The sequence below is a fragment of the Calidris pugnax genome, unplaced genomic scaffold (assembly GCF_001431845.1).
Source record: "Calidris pugnax isolate Ruff unplaced genomic scaffold, ASM143184v1 scaffold250, whole genome shotgun sequence".
NCBI classification, from domain to species: Eukaryota; Metazoa; Chordata; class Aves; order Charadriiformes; family Scolopacidae; genus Calidris; species Calidris pugnax.
This window is the reverse complement of record NW_015090984.1, coordinates 1,701,797-1,717,668: the sequence shown is the minus strand read 5'-3', so window position 1 is coordinate 1,717,668 and position 15,872 is coordinate 1,701,797. Positions and strand designations below refer to the sequence as shown.

Below are 15,872 nucleotides of genomic sequence, written 5' to 3'. Positions count from 1 at the left end.
CCGCCTGCCCGCTCCGCGGAAGGGTGAGTGCCGGCGCGGGGAGGGGTGGGGGCAGCCTCCCGCAAGGGAACGCACCGGCTGCCGCGGCCCCGCGGGAGTTGCGCGGGACGGGGCATCACGGCGCGGCCGTCCCTTTCCCTGGAGGTGTGGGGGGATGGGGCGCGGAGGGGCAGGCGCCCCGGCGCCGGCCCGGCCCGGACTGCGGCGGGCGCGGGGTGCGGGGCTCGGGTGGCGGGCCGGAGCGGGGCAAGGGAGAGGGGAAGGCTGTGCGCCGGGTGGGACGACCACCGCAGGGCGCTGACGGAGGGGCGTGATGGAGAAGGAAGAGCCCGGGATGAGTCCCAGCAGGACCTTTTTGCCTGCCCCGCGCCGCTTGCAGCGGGACCGGCGCGTCTGCGGCGACTTCGGCTAGCATCCCCGGCAGGGGTGGCCTCCTGCCTCACTGCGGAACGCCGAGAGCGGCGGGGCAGGCTCGGACCAGCAAATGGTCGTGGCCCTAAAGTGGAAACAAGAGTATATGGTAGGGTTAGGTTCTGCGCGTCCCCTAACGTCATCAGCATGACTGCAGTAACCAGAAGCGGCATGGGCTGACCTGGCTCCGATGGGTGGTGAGTGCAGCCAGGTGCACTAGCCAGTGAGAAGCTTGCGAGCTGAGAAGAAGCAATTCTCGCTGAAGTTTCTGAGCTAAAAGTACCAAAAATCATGTAGGAAAAGCCTTCCTTAACTTAATTTGTTTTAATGCTTCTGTTAGTGTTGACAGACCATCCATGCTGTCTGTTGGCATATGCTTGGACCTGGAAGCATCCTGACTGGAGGTGCTGTGCACCTGAGATGCTCCAGGGACACGTATCTCACCATTTGTGTTCATCTCCTGCCCCGGGACAGGGTTACCTTCTCTGGCACAGCTGTTAAGGAATCTAGGAGCCCTTTGAAATTGAATGCAGACCTGCTGCACTAGGGAGGTGCCAAACCTACAGTGGGCAAACTGCAGGGTAGATGTGAGAAAGTTTTAAAACTCTGAAGGAGGTCTGCTCCGAGACCTACCTTCTGTCTCTCACCTGCACGTGCACCTACATATAGCCCCGTTGGTCTAGGGGCCTTGCTGCCTCCAGCTGAGTGTGTCGGCCTCCCTGCAGCTATAGAGGGGGATCCTAGGATTTAGGACACTGCCAATTTAAACATATGCCAAGCTACATGAGCTGCATGTCCCTCACTGGAGCTGTCTGCCGGACCGTGGGCTAGACAGAGCTTAACCCTGACTTGGGGGAGAGAGCATTACCAGTATGCTTGTGCCTGGAACCAGTTAACTGGATTTGTAGGTGGCCAGCCGTGACATTGCTGTAAAGCTAGGTCAAGCCTCTGCAGCAGGTCCCCCTTTCTCCTTGAAATCATGAAGTGTAATAGCTTTGTGCTGGCATGAATCTGCTGCAAGGAGCTAGCGAGAGCAAGAAGGAAGAGAGAGAGCCACAACAGCAGAAGTTGTACTTTTAGAAATGGGTAATTCACTGATGTGGTGGCACATGGGGAATTTTCCTCAGGAGCTATTGACTGCCATTGAGCCATTCTGGCAGTTACAGGCAAAATTGGAGGTGAAATGTGTTAATGGTATCTCATTATCTGGTGATTAGTCTGTCATTAAAATGTGAGACCACCTGGAGTTCTGGTATTGGCAGGCTGTTTCCTAGGGTCCTCGGGACAGTGCTGGTAACCACACCCTTTAGGAATGGCAGCATCAGTCATATTTGCAAAGCTGCTGAATGTATCCTTATGAATATTTACACCAACCCCTTGGGGAAAAAAACATTCCTCTTTGTCCCTGTATCATGAGGGAGGGCTTTTTTGTTTGTTTTTATCTTAATTCTTTATGATATCTCTATTCTTACCTCTCTAGATCACAGATAGATGTTTCTTCTTTTTGTTAGGTTGCCTAAAGTGTCTGTCATGAAAGAAATACGTGCATCAGTGCCCAAAAGAGAGAAGCTGCTATTTTAAGGAATAAGCATACAATACTTCAGGGGACTTTCTCATCATCACTCCAAATTATAGTTAAAGCTGGAACCAATAATGTGCCCCATCATTCTTTTTTTTTTTTTTTTTTAATAGGAAAAAAGAAAGGCATTGAAAACAGTTAATCTAAAATAAAGTATGCTGAAATCCTTTGGGTTATCTTCTAGTTAACAAGTAATATGGTCTGGTAGTGCTTTCTTTTTGTTAACATTGGAGTATATTGGTGAATTTCAGGCCAGAATCCAGCGGTTAACAGCAGAATGCATGTAGTTGTAGCTGGTATTTTATGATGTTGTTCCTGATAGGGGGCCAATTAATTTAAATGGTTACCTTTCCCCATATATGCACTTCAGCAGAGCAAGTAGTCTGTCTAGTCTCAATCTTCGGCTTTTTAGTTAATATTTTACTTTTATTTTTCATTTCTGGCAAATAGAAACTGAATGTGTGCTCTTTTAATAGTTGTGCAATTTTTATCCCCAGGCGAGTTCTTCTTACAGTCTTAAGCCGAGTTTGAGGTGGGCTAAAGCTGAAGTGAATGACTATTAAAAATTCGCCTACCATTTCTGTGTGCATTACCGTAAATGCATGGGGCACTTTACACGAGTGAGGTGAGTAAAGGCACAATCTTTGCCTCAATTAGGTATAAATGAACATGACAAGGTACAATACCAGGGCAGATAAGAGGGAGGGAAGAAGCCATATAGGGAGGGTTATGGGGCTGCCTGCCTGAGTGAAATATTGCATGCCACATGCTCTGGCTTCTGTAACAAGCAAAAATATGTAAGAGAATATTGTGGGTTGAGAAGCAGTGCAATCCTGGGCTGAAGATTGCCAGATATGGCTGTGGGGCCAAGTGGTAAGTAATAAGGTTAGAGGTCCTGAAAGACACTAAAACCATGGAGGGCACCTACCTGCACAATGAGTTATACAGTTTGTGCTGCAAAAATGTCTAGTCTACGTAGATGAGACAGAAGATGGAAGGAAGCAGAAGTGATGTAGAAGGAAGCAGACCAGGTGCAGGTTTTTGATTGTCTGGAACTCAAATCCAGTTCCTCAGTCTTTGAGCAGCAGTTTTCCTTCCCCTCTGAGCCTCCATTCCCTACATCACCACAACCTTCCCTCTTGAATTTTTTCGTTTTGTTTTTTAAACTCCATGCTCTTCTTCAAGACATTTACAGTGCTGCCATGAGATTCATTCTTTGTTCCTCCTTTTTTTTTCTTCCTGCATTATTTCCTGGATTTTCTGTAATTTTACTCTTGACAGACAGTACATCATTTGACCCAATTTGAGTTAGTTTCTCAGAAGAAAGACGACACTATCTGTGATCCTTTTTGGCACCGCTCTTCCTGCAGGATCATGGTTGGAAGGGGCCTTAAAGATCATTGAGTTTCAACCCTTCTGTCATGGGCAGGGACACCTCCCACTAGACTAGGTTGCCTAAAGCCCCATTCAGCCTGGTCTTGAACACTTCCAGGGAGGAATCATTGCTGCCTCACTTGAAATGATTTGTGATATCTGACAAATGCAGTAGTAGTTGTGTATTTTAAGACTACAAGTTGCATCCTATGGTGAACGTATAAATACTGCTAGAAAGGCAAGTTGCTGGGGATAGCTAGAATTAACAGAATCTGAGGCTTGGGTTTTTTTGCATCATAAAAAAAGAAACCTATTGGAAAGATAATAAAAATCCTCTCAGTCAGAGCCTGTGTTCTGCTTGAGCAGGTAGAAGGGAGGCAGGATTTCATGAGAGTTTCCAGTGCCAACTGTGGACAACCAGGTATGTGATTAGGGGGCAAATGTTGGGATATGGGACTAGCATGCTCTGGTTTCAGCTACTGATCTGCAATACATCACTTTTCTTTTCCTCAAGGTTTTCTTTGTGTTCTGGTCTAGACTATCCCTCAGCTCCTGAGGAAAACCCCTTGATTTGCACCATGCTGTTCCAGGATTTCTGCAATGCCTGACACTGTTGTCCCCTCATTTTGGGGATGCATTTTCTGGCCTTATATGCCCCCATTGCATCTCATGGTGGGCAATGGAGTTTGTCCGCTATGCAGCCCTGGTTGGACGGGAGGCTTTCCCACCCTCACCGTAGGAAGTGGATTCCAGTGTGTTGTCAGTGTCAGCCTGAGTAGCTCCTTTTCTTGCTCCTTCATTTCCCTGCTGGTTGGGGAGAAACCTTTCTCTTTTTTTGTTCCAAGCAATTTTTCGATTGGGCTGATACCCTGAATCAGTTCACAGGCAGCTGTTGTTCACACGGGGAGGTGAGGTAGGGGAGAAGGCATTGTGCCATAGTGCTGAGGATTCAGAAATACCTTGATCTGGGACTACGTAGTGGGAGGTTAAACTTGAGGCACAGTGGAGGTGTGGTGTGGCTAGTGTGACACTGCCTCAGATCTTGGTGTGGCAGCAAACTGGGAGACTGGTGTTCTCGTGCGGGACTGCTGCTCTCTTTCTTAGAGTGCCCCTCTATTTTTATCTCTTGCTCCTAGTTTTTCCCATCACAAGTAATGCATTGAATACTACCTGTAGACTGGAGTGTGGAGACAGAATACATATCTTGATCCATATGCAAATCTGACTTTTTGTTGTTACGTTGATGAAAGTGAAATTCCTGGAGCTATACAACCCAGTTTGCTTAAGCCTCCAGGACACCACTTTGACTGTAATTTATGCTGGTTTTAAAGCAACCTTCTCTGATGTAACAGCTATATAGAATGATCCTACTGCAAAGGAAAATTGGGTTGTAGCACCTTTATCTATTGCATTAGCTCAGGAAAGTGAGCTGAGAGAGAGGCACGGCCAGTCATTGTGTACAGTACGATGCTGAACAAACCTTGGCACTGTTCATGTGCTCACAGCCACCTAGAACATTTTTTAGTGGTTCCCCTTTCATGATCTTGGGGACAGATTATACCGGTGCTTTTCTCTCTCTGAAGCTGCAGTGAAACGTATGAGCTCCAGGGGGTACACAGGGACGTGAGAGGTAAAGAAGACACAGCACAGAGGGACGTGAGAGGGCCAGAAGGTAGAGCTCAGGCACACCAAGGACTTTGCCTCATCCTCTCTTGTGCAAAGTGGTAGCAGGCTGTTTGCAGGCATGTGGCATGGAGGCAGAGCGGTGCCAGGACTCCACTCTCCACCTCCTGAAAGATAAGGAGGTGCCAAAGGAGTGTGAGGCACTAGCATGTTTTCTACAGCTATAATGCATTTTGGAGGGAAAGTAAGCTTTGTGAGCTCCTGTTGTAGCATCACCTGATCATGATACCCAACTGCTGATGCCCAGAAACTGGCTCTGCAGGGTCTGGGGAGGTCTCCCAGTCCCTCTAAGAAATTCTGAGAAGGGAGGCCTGAATAGTACTTGGGGTAGGATGCCAAATTCATGACTCCTTCCGTTGATGTGGAAGTGCCAGAAAGAGTGCTACTCCACTTTGTCAGGTCTCAGTCTCTAGGACTGTGACCTAGACTTGGTCTAGCTTTTGACTAGGTCTTAGCCTGCTTACTTCTGACTGTGCTGCAGGCTCTTCAGGGGAAGACTTTATATGCTGTGTGCCTGATGGCCTGTGTGATTTCCTCAGTGGTACCACTAATAGCTGGCAGTATTACTCTGCTTTCAGTGTCCAATTGTGAAAGCTGAGCATATTTGCAAAGCAAAAAAAGTGAGAATGCAATGCCAAACACCTGTCTAGCTTGACTGTGTATAGTAGTTCAGAGCAGGGCTAATGGTTGTGTTAAAGCCTGGTACCATCCATCTGGGCCTGATCCTTCTGGCTGGGTTTATTCAGGAGCTGAATTGAAGTTTTAAGCTGGCTGGTGACCACTTACTCCTTTCGATTCCTTGAAGTCGTGGCTGCTCTTGTGCATTGCCATGTACATGATCAGACTTGTGTGAAGTGAATGACAGTTGACCTCCTGACCTCATGCCTGTTCCAGGTACCTCTTCTGTCTCTTCATTTGCTTATTCTTCTGGTCCTTCCTCTTTCCTGGGTGATTACAATTTCCAGTTCATTTCTCACCACAGCGCTGTGCCCTTCCATTTTTCCCTTCTGAGAAAGGGCAGGAGGGAACTTTGTCTTGTTTTCCTTCCAGTTTTACTTTGTGTATTCATTTTCCTCTTTTCTTCCTGAGTCTATGTCAGATTCATACTCACCTGTTGCGCTGTATCTTCTTTACCTCTCAATGCTGCATCGTGTTTGTTCTCTGTCTTCCCATGGTCTTCAGGAGAGTTTTTACTGTTTGTAATTCAGGGGTGCGTTCCAGGACTGTCCTATAGGATCCAGACTTGTAGCATGATATTACCAAGGTCTGAGGTATCCTTCAGACTGTTGACATGCTGCAGAAGTGTAGGAAGAGCTCCTTGGAGTATGCTTCGTTTGTTGATCCATGCTGGTAAGCTGGACTGGTGGTAGCACTTTGCTGAAGTGGTGCCTGATCTGTGGTCTGGGTTTGATGTAGAGAACTGCTGGAAAAGATTGTCCCAGATGAGCCATTGCAGAGCAGTCTTTGAGATTAACCTTTCTGACCCTGGGCCTTTTGTATCAGAAATTTATAGGCCGTGTGCTTCCAGTAAATTCCTCCAAGCAACCTGTTCTGCATTTGGCAGTCAGGCAGGCTTCTTAGATCAGCACACATGCACACTTAGCCTCAGACCCAAGGTTAGAGTTATCTACTTGCTAAAGGTTCACCAGATGTTTGAGCTCATTGGAAGCCTGTCCTCTTACTTAGACATGCAAAGGCTACCTCTTCCTGTCTGCACAGACAGGTTGAAACTGTTTGTGTCCATTGCTCCAGTAAAGACCACTGCACCAGTGGGGTACATGCTGTGGGTGATGAAGGTCGTGCCTGATGCTGGTGTAAAGTGACTTTGCAGGATCCAAGCAGGATTTATTTTGCCCCATCTGCTCTCCTGTCCTGCAGGATTGCTTGGCGCTTGATCCCCAAGCTCAAGTACAGGGAATACCCTGTACTCTGGTATTCCTAAGGATGCCGTGACTCCCATTTTGCAGTGGAACAAACTTAAAGTCTCATCCTGACTTCCTGATGGCTGTGGTTTTTGAGAGATTTTAAAAGCTATTCTAAAGGAAGAAGCTTTTTCTTCCTCTGTATTTAAACAAGTATGCCGTAAACCACAGTCTGAGTTCAGCCTGCAGAATTTCTTACCTTATTTTCCAAGGTATTGCATGTGTTTTTGTGTTCCTTAAGAAAGAGGAGAACTGGGCTGCAAGAGGTCTTGACAGTGTGTCTGTCTGCCATGTGCTACGTCCCAGTGAAACTGTATTTCTGCCCGCTCCAGCAAGTCTGCCCGTTAGCTGTGTTTTGTGGTACTCATTTGTTTGGTGTCTCGCTCAGAGCAGAAAGTTCTCCCAAGGTGCTGGAGCATCCTCTGACTAAGTATTGCAGCAGTTTCTTTGATGAAAGGTGCCTTGCTGTGCTGAAGTGAGAGGTGTCAAGATGAAGGTGATTGAAACCCTGCTGTCATGCTGTGCTTCAGCAAAGCAATGCCAGCCTTTGACTCGATAAAAGGTGTAAACTGGATAGGCATTTTGTCTGGAGAATGGCCTGCTTGGGCTATGCTCTGCTGCTGATTTTGGCAGATATCTGAGTGATGAGCCAGGGTGGCATTACTGTTAAGAAGACCTAGTGTTGCCTTTCAGAAGGAGAAAGCCAAGGCCAATTGTCTTGTGTTTTTAATTAATGAAAATTGAATTTTGACGTCAAGACCCGAGAAAAAGAATGGTCAAAGAGGACTCTGTGTGAGCAAAACTGCTTTAGGAAAAGTCCATGCTGGCAAGTTGCTGAACTAGGTGACCTACCGGCTTGGAACTGTTTTCATTTAAGCCTTGTACTGCAGTGGCCCAGCATTAATGTCTGTACTTACTCAGCTGTGTCTCCCTCTCCCCCAGCAAAACAAGCTGAACTCCTTCCTGTGGACCATCAAGAGAGATCCCCCGTCTTACTTCTTTGGGACAATCCATGTCCCATACACTCGTGTCTGGGATTTCATCCCAGAGAACTCCAAGAAGGCCTTCCAGCAGAGCCACATTGTGTACTTTGAGCTGGACCTCACCGACCCCTACACCATCTCAGCTCTCACCAGCTGTCAGCTCCTGCCACAGGGGAAGAACCTCCAGGACGTGCTGCCCCGTGACATCTACCGCCGGCTCAAGCGGCACCTGGAGTACGTCAAGCTCATGATGCCATCCTGGATGACCCCAGACCAGCGGGGCAAAGGGCTGTATGCAGACTACCTCTTCAATGCCATCGCTGGCAACTGGGAGCGGAAGAGGCCAGTGTGGGTGATGCTGATGGTGAACTCTCTGACAGAGGCAGACATCAAGTCACGAGGCGTGCCTGTCCTGGATCTGTACCTGGCCCAGGAAGCAGAGCGGCTGAGGAAGCAAACGGGCGCTGTGGAGAAAGTAGAGGAGCAGTGCCACCCACTCAATGGGCTGAACTTCTCCCAGGTGAGACGGAGTGGTGTGCAGGGTGCCAGGCTGGCTGCTTGGGTGGCTATCCCAGCAGCAAGTGCACAGGCCGGGACGTGAGGTAAGTGCTCTCTATCCAGAGACTCTCACGTTTGCTCCATGGAGCCCATGCCTTTCCCTGTGCCCTCAGGAGACTTTGCTCGCTGTAGGAGTTCAGGCTACTAGATTCAATCCTAAATTTACTTACACTTGGCTGGGGGAAAGCCCTCTCCCCTTCCCTGGGCAGCCTGGGGCAGGCTCCACTGGAGAGACACTGGAGCTTTGGATGTCAGCTCTCTGACCCTGGCTGGGCTGCCAGGCAGGGGCCCATGCCAGTCTGTGGCTCAGTGTCTAAACTTGCTTTTGTAATAGCTAGTTCAGAAGAAAAGTGTGATCACTTAGGGGAAGCAGGGGCACTGAGAGTAAAGCTGAGAACTAAGCACTGTTTGGAAAAGTATCCCAGTGGACCTCTCAGTGTGCTCAGAAACAGGAGCCCATCCTCTGCATTGGGAAAAGTGTTTTGTTTTTTCTCTTCCTTTGAGACCAGGTGAGGGTCAGCATAGCTTCCTGCGGGGAGCTCCATGGGCTACTGCAGGCCCTTGTGCGAGTGCCTTTGTGTTGGCAAACCAGCTGGAGTTTAGCAGTGTTGTTCATGTAGTGTCACACCAGGCAAGCAGAATAACCTCTGTGTTGTCGATGTGTTGGATGGGGTGGTTGTGGCCTCTCCTCTCTGCACTAAATACACCATGGAGCAGTCACTGTCTCCGCCTGTGTGGTGGGTTCACAAGCAGGCATAAGGTTGCTCTCTGGCCTGGGATACCTTTACTGCAGGGAGCTGCTAGTCTGGCGAGAGAAAGGGGTGTTTGGTTAGCCGTAAGTGAGACCTGCTGTTGCAGCATGTTCTGCTAATCCAAGGTGGGACAGCCTTTGGCCATAGGCCGGGGGAGTTTTGACTGGTGCTTGACCCTTTCCCTAACACCCTGAAGCCTATCCCGTTCACTGATGCAAGAGTTTCCATGCTGGAAGGGAACAAGCAGAAGGGGAGTTGCAGCCCAGCAAGGGGAGGGACAGTAGTTCAGGGCAGATGTCAGAAGTGCTGCTACCCTGGATAATCTTGGCGGGGACTACAGTGCAGGGAATAGCATGGCAGTTCGGAGTGCATCACTTGTGCAGTCCTTAACTGCAGGAAGGGCATCTGTGCTCTTCTCTTTGATTGTTTGGACCTGGGCAGCCTCATTTGCCAGGGGAGGTTCAGACTGGATATTAGGAAAAATTTTTACACTGAAAAGGTTATTAAGCATTGGAATGGGCTGCCCAGGGAGGTGGTTGAGACACCATCCCTGGAGGTATTCAAAAGACAGGTTGATATAGTGCTTAGAGACATGGCTTAGAGACATTTTTATTTTTTTTTTTGGTCAGAGTTATGTTGATGGTTGGACTAGGTGATCTTAAAGGTCCCTTCCAACCTAGACGATTCTATGATTCACATCTCCAGTTTTTTGCTTAACTGCGCTTTGAATCCTTGTGCTGTCACTGTTTGCTCACAGCTACCCTAGGAATGGGCTGGGAAGTCCCAGCTCCTCCACCTTTTACCTTCTTGGGGCTTTAGGTGCCCCTAAAAACATTATTGGCCATGTTTTTCTTTTGCTGGCACTGCCTCTCTGGTTTAGCATGATGGTGGGGTTGAGCTGTGCTTTCTCCATTGCCTTGTAAGAAAGTGGTAGGAAGACTGAGAAATGTAGATTGCAAATCATGTCCCCATTAAGCTATGTCCCCATGTGACTATTGACACTTAATTTAGGCCTTCATACAGCTCCCTTCAAAGAGCAGCTCTTGCTGTGCTGTTTTGCAGGTGGAATAAATACCATGTGATCTGGGAAGCTTTATGGGCTGTGGGCACAGAGCTGCAACATGCAGAATTGCTCAACCTGGTGACATTTGTTATGAGAGCCCAGGTGAGGGGGTCAGGGTAACCAGAACTGCAGGAGAAATTTAGCTCTAGTTGGGAAAATCACAGCCCACGATAACCCCATGGTGGGTGGAGAAGTGCCTGTGCATCATGGAAACTGTGGCTCCTCCCATGGCTGCTCACTTCCAGAGGGAAGGAGCATGCTGTCCCTTGAGAAAGCAGGTATAGAGCAGCTACTGCACCTCAAAGTCCCACCCTCACTTCAACTCACTACCTGATTTCCAGTACAGGCACCTCAAGATAAAGGAGAATCTGACTCATGTGACTTTTATATTTCTACGCCAATTCCATGGTTGTTTCAGAACCTGACTTGTGAACTCTGTTGGCAATTCTGTAAATCTTTGTTTTCAGAGCTTTCTTCTCAGTTTGTTCAGGCAGTAGAGTTAATTATGTTGTTAATGTAAACCAAACAAAGACTTTGAAATAGGCTTCTTGAAAATTATTTCCTGTGGTATTGTGCTGCTCTCTGGGAACCCCTAGTATCAGACCACTTCTGTGTCTGCCTTTCACCTGGGTGAACACACAGGGATTATTTAGAACAGCTGGGGAAAAATCCTGTGCAAGAAATGCTTTTTTTTTTTATTGCAACAGAGTCACGGAGAGATGATTTACACAGCAGAGAAGCAAGTTTAGGGCTCTCAGTTCATGTTTCTGTGTAGGGTTTGCTCTTTCTTTCACATATGACATGGTTGTACTACCCAGTAAGGGGGACTCCCAGGCCACTCACAAGCAATACGTTGTTATTAGCTAGGTCCCTCTCTTGATCCATACTATCGGACAAGGCCTGGTTGGTGAGGGTATGTTATTTCAGGTGAAGGTTTATCATTGATTGCCTCCATCAGGTTGCACAATGCTCAGTAACTGCAAAGTGCAGGCAAACCCAAGCTAGACACTTCCTTTTTCTCACTGGAGGAGAGAGAGAAAAAAAAAAATAAACAAAAAACCACACACAACAGCTAACAGGTGCCTGTCATGGGGCTCTTTTTCTTTTTTCCTCTTAGGTTTTATTTTATGACTTTCATAGTTTACCTCTCTGTTCTTGCTCAACTCAGACTGGCCAACCACATAGGCAGGTCATAAAAGTATCATTTCTATGTGGTACACAATGATGTGTACTAATCTGGGAAATACTTTACCGCCTTCCCAATTCTTCTGTCTTGTTCCAAGATCTGTGCAACTTCAGGGAGTATGGAAGGATTAGTCTGTCTGCATGCCAGGGCCATGGTGTTTATTTTCCTGCTTCATGCTGTTTCTGTCCTAGTTTGTTTTAAAGACTTTTTTCTCCCACCCCACCTTCTTTCATGAATAGTGCCTCTCTTGTTGCAATACCTTATAAAGATGCAGATTTCATTTATAGCAGCATCTGGGCTTATTGAAGATAAAAGGCTTTGTAGCTATACACAATCTGCCACTGCTGACGCCCAGCACTGGAGTGAGTCCCTCAGACCTCCCAACTGTTCTTTTCAAGTTATGCATGTGCCTACATGTTTGCTGGATTGGAGGCATTACGGCTCCTGCCTAAAGCCCATGCAGCTTTGCTGTTGGCTCCAGCTGTTGGGTCACAAACATCAGTTTGGCATTGGCTTAGAAAATGGGGTGGCCTTTGCCTGTATTCTGCCACGCACTTGTAACTGGCTAGGCTTTGGCAAACTCAGGTGGTGTCCAGACTGTGCTTTTCTCAGGCCAGTTTAAGCTTGAACACAAGAAGTTTAGACTTATGTCTAACCCCTGTATGGGTCTGAGGCTTAAGTGTGTGAACACTGTCCAGCTATCACCACTTCCTAGCCAAGACTCTGTCCAATTTGGCTTCTCCAAGCTTGGGAAACTTGGGACTCTACCTGTTTGCCGTTCTTGATTTGAGAATCATTTTCCCCATGTGGCTTTCCTGTGTCCAGAGCTTGCTATAGCACGCTGTTTCTACCTGAGCATCTGAATACATGGGTACATCTTCAAAAGTAGTCTTCAAAGCTGCTTGGGTGGCAGTAGAAAGCAGGGACCCAAAAAGGACTGATGGCTCCTGAAATCCTGGCTCCAGCTTTTGGTCTGAGCACTCGAAAGTCCCATCTTTTGCATCTTTCAGTGTACAGTTAGTTGCAGATAGAAAATGAAGCCCAGGCTTCTAAGATGAATCATTTTGTGTTAATTAGGCCATTAATTGTTCGCGTTTCTAGTCAGAGCAATCTCTGCAAGCAACAAAGCACTGAGACATTCCTGCTTTTCTCTGAAGTGTTACCAGCTTTTCCAAGTCCTGGACCACCAGCATGACTCTGAGCTGTAGACTGGTGCTTAGCAAATACAATGTAACAGCATCATCTTTTTTTTTTTTTTTTCCCTTAATCTAAGGAGCTGCTTGGGTGAAAGGGTCGCCCATAATAGCCCCTGCTATAAAACTATTATTTAGGAGCAGTACACGTATGTGAGGAAGCTAAGACACCACTGCTTTGTTACATGTGGAGGGAGTTGGTTGGATTGGGTTTTTTCACCTTCTAAGGAAGTTAGAGAAACAGGAGTGACGGATTGAAATTAGGCCCAGAAGATATGGAGAGAATTGTGTTAGTCTCCTCATTTCAAACAAAGGGTATTTTTGCTACAATTATAATTCATCAATTATAATGTTTAATTTCTGAGGTGATGATGTTGGGTCTGGCAGTGTTTCCATTGACAAGATCCCTGCTCAGGTCCACCTTTGACAACAGCAATTACAGAGAACCTCAGAGAAGGAGAGAGCAAGGAGAAGCACGTGGTGAGAGCTCTGCAAAGTAGGTCAGATCCAAACTTGGAGAAAAGCGAAGAGCACTTGCTTTATGAAAGAGCTGACAGAAAAGTAGAGCACTCACTGCTGAACAAGTTGGACGGGACACTACTTGTGGTAACCTGATTGCATCTTCTGCCCCAAGGGTGTAACTTCAAGATGTATGCGTCAGGAACAGCCCTCTCTCCTTAGGTGGTGGGAACATCAGGGTTTTCTGTGTATGAACTGGAGCTGAAACTGAATTGATCCTATTTGCATCTTTGGCTGCTGAAGTCTGTGACCTAAATTTGGTTTTGTTTTCAGTTTGTGTGTAGACACACCTGCAGCCTCCATGTCTAGACATCAGGGATGGGGAATGGGCTGGCTGGTGGGAACGAAAATAGTTAAGGTTTCGCATTTCTATTGTCATAAGTAGAGTTTAATTAAGATCTTATTAATTACCTGGGGAGTTCAGGGTGAGAGTTTTACTCCTGCGGTGAGAGTAAAATAGGAATTCACTTGCTGATCTGCTGTCTCTGCATTCAGAAGGGTGGAGACTGTTTGAAACAGCCTGGGCTCTGAGGTAGGGTTTCAGAATCCCAAACCGCGGCTTTCGCTGTGGCACCAGTTTGCACTGGTCATATGTGCCATTACAAGCTCCTTGCATTTGCTACCAACTATCTGGATTTTCCCATTAAAAATGCCCTTTGCTCAGTGGTTCACCCAGCATGAACAGAAGACGTCAGGTGGTAAATGCGGCTGTGTCTCTCCTCACAGCTCCCATCGACACCCCCTTGCCTGTAGCTGGCTCCCGGTGTTCCAGTGTGGGCATGCCAATTCGCTTCCCTCTTTTCCTGGTTAGCAAGGTCTGGGTGATCAGTTGTGCACACCCCTCCGAGAGTGCTCCTCACTGGGTTGTTCCTGCTTTCCTCTGACAAGACAGCACTAAACTGGTGAGATGGCTGGCAGGCACACTCCGTGACACTTGGGATCCTCTGGCTTTGAGTGAGAGTTCTGTTGCTGCAGAGGAGCACACCCCTGCTGGTTGGCTGAGAGGGGTCCTGGGCCACTCAAGGAAGCACACAGAAGCTTCCTTGAAGGACTTCAGAGAAATGCAAAACAAACACATGACATACTGAAGATATGGGAAGCAGAAATGGTAGTTAGTAGACCTGAAAATATAAGTGCAAGTGAGAAAAAACTGTGTAAACTGCTGCAGACCTCTTTGCCATACAGCATTCAACAGACATGTCAACAACCCAGAGGGCAAAAAAAGAGGGCATCTAGAAGACTCAAGCAGCTCAACCAACAGTGAGGAGTGTGGAGAAGGGAGGGGGGATGTGGGCTTGGCTCATTCAGCTGATCAAGCAGTTGAGTGCCTCCATGCTAAGCTTTGGTCTGCACATTCTCAGGTTTCAGTGTTGTCTTACTGTGATCAGTAATGCTGGCCTGAAGCTGTGGCTCTGTCTGATGCCTGATCCTGAGGGCTCACTACTTATTGCCCATTACAAAACCCGAGGTGTGGGACTGTAGCTGCCAGATTGTCCCTGGGACAGCAAGGCTGCAACCAGTGTGGACACCATAAAGGCACATGACCTGAGGTCAGAGAGGAAATTGTCTTCCACACCTCCTGGACTGCATCGCTGTCACCCTCCCATCCAGCAGCTGTACAACAGTTCCTTTTTGTCCCAGACTGGATTGCCAGGTCTGTGGGGTTCCCATCTGGCTCCTGCATCCCAGTGACAGTTTCTGTCCCATGGCAGTGGTTCCAAAGGCTAATTTTTAGTTTTCTTCAACAAACAGAAAAAATAGCGCAGAATATAGCCCAGCATCTGCTTTCAACTGTTTGATTTTGTGAGGGTTTGTATTCCACCAAAAAGCCGCTGCTATCAACTTTCTTTACCTTGTGCCGGTGCTGCAACTGTGATCAGTTTGTCCTTTGATGTTCTTTTTGTTCAATGAAGCAAAGGGAACCCATTGAGCCTTTCCCAGCAGGGCATGTTTTCTATGTGTTAACTATTCCCTCCGCTTTTCCTAGACTTAGCAGCATCTGTCTTGTGTTGCAGCAGTCACGTGTGTGCTTGGCACAGTGGTATTGTTACTAGCCTCATCTTTCCTTGTTTAAACATCTGAGTTTGTCTGTTGCTCTTTCAGGCACAATGGTTTTCTGAGAGCTCATGCTTGGGGGATTCAAGCATGGGGGATCCTTTTTACTCTCACTTCTTCACAGGAAAGAGAAAATGTTACCCTTATTGTTGTGGTCCAGTCCCTGTCTGCTCTGTGGCCAAGACAAACTGCAAGCCAGTATATAATATCTGTTTTAAAAAGAGAATCGGATTACACAGCACCTCTGCTCTCTTCCCTGAATTATTTTGCTCCCCTGACCTTTTTTTTTTTAACCTGCAAAATTCATCAGTCATAGAGTTGGGGTTGTTGGGGTTTTTTTGCCCTCTGGGTTGTTGACATGTCTATTGAATGCTGTACGGCAAAGAGGTCTGCAGTAGTTTACACAGTTTTTTCTCACTTGCACTTACATTTTCAGGTCTACTACCTACCATGTCTGTTTCCCATGTCTTCAGTACGTCATGTGTTGGTTATGTATTTCTCTAAATTCCTACTGCCATACACTCGATTCAGAAGTCTGTTCACTGATGCTATAGCTGTTACCACGTAAACTTGAGAGCTTGCAAAAAGCTGTCA

The 15,872-nt window shown here is 47.3% G+C and overlaps 1 protein-coding gene across 3 annotated transcripts in view; it reads left to right on the top strand.

Moving 5' to 3' along the window:
- The first annotated feature begins 2,504 nt into the window (after positions 1-2,504).
- LOC106894838 (metalloprotease TIKI1-like) overlaps positions 2,505-15,872 on the top strand; it is a 74,382-nt gene continuing 61,014 nt past the window's right edge. For all 3 annotated transcript variants that reach the window (XM_014953794.1, XM_014953793.1, XM_014953792.1), the window contains exons 1-2: positions 2,505-2,615; positions 7,912-8,472. In XM_014953794.1, the coding sequence (XP_014809280.1) occupies positions 2,589-2,615; positions 7,912-8,472 (588 nt within the window). In that variant the 5' untranslated portion in view covers positions 2,505-2,588. The remainder of the gene's footprint in view (positions 2,616-7,911; positions 8,473-15,872) is intronic.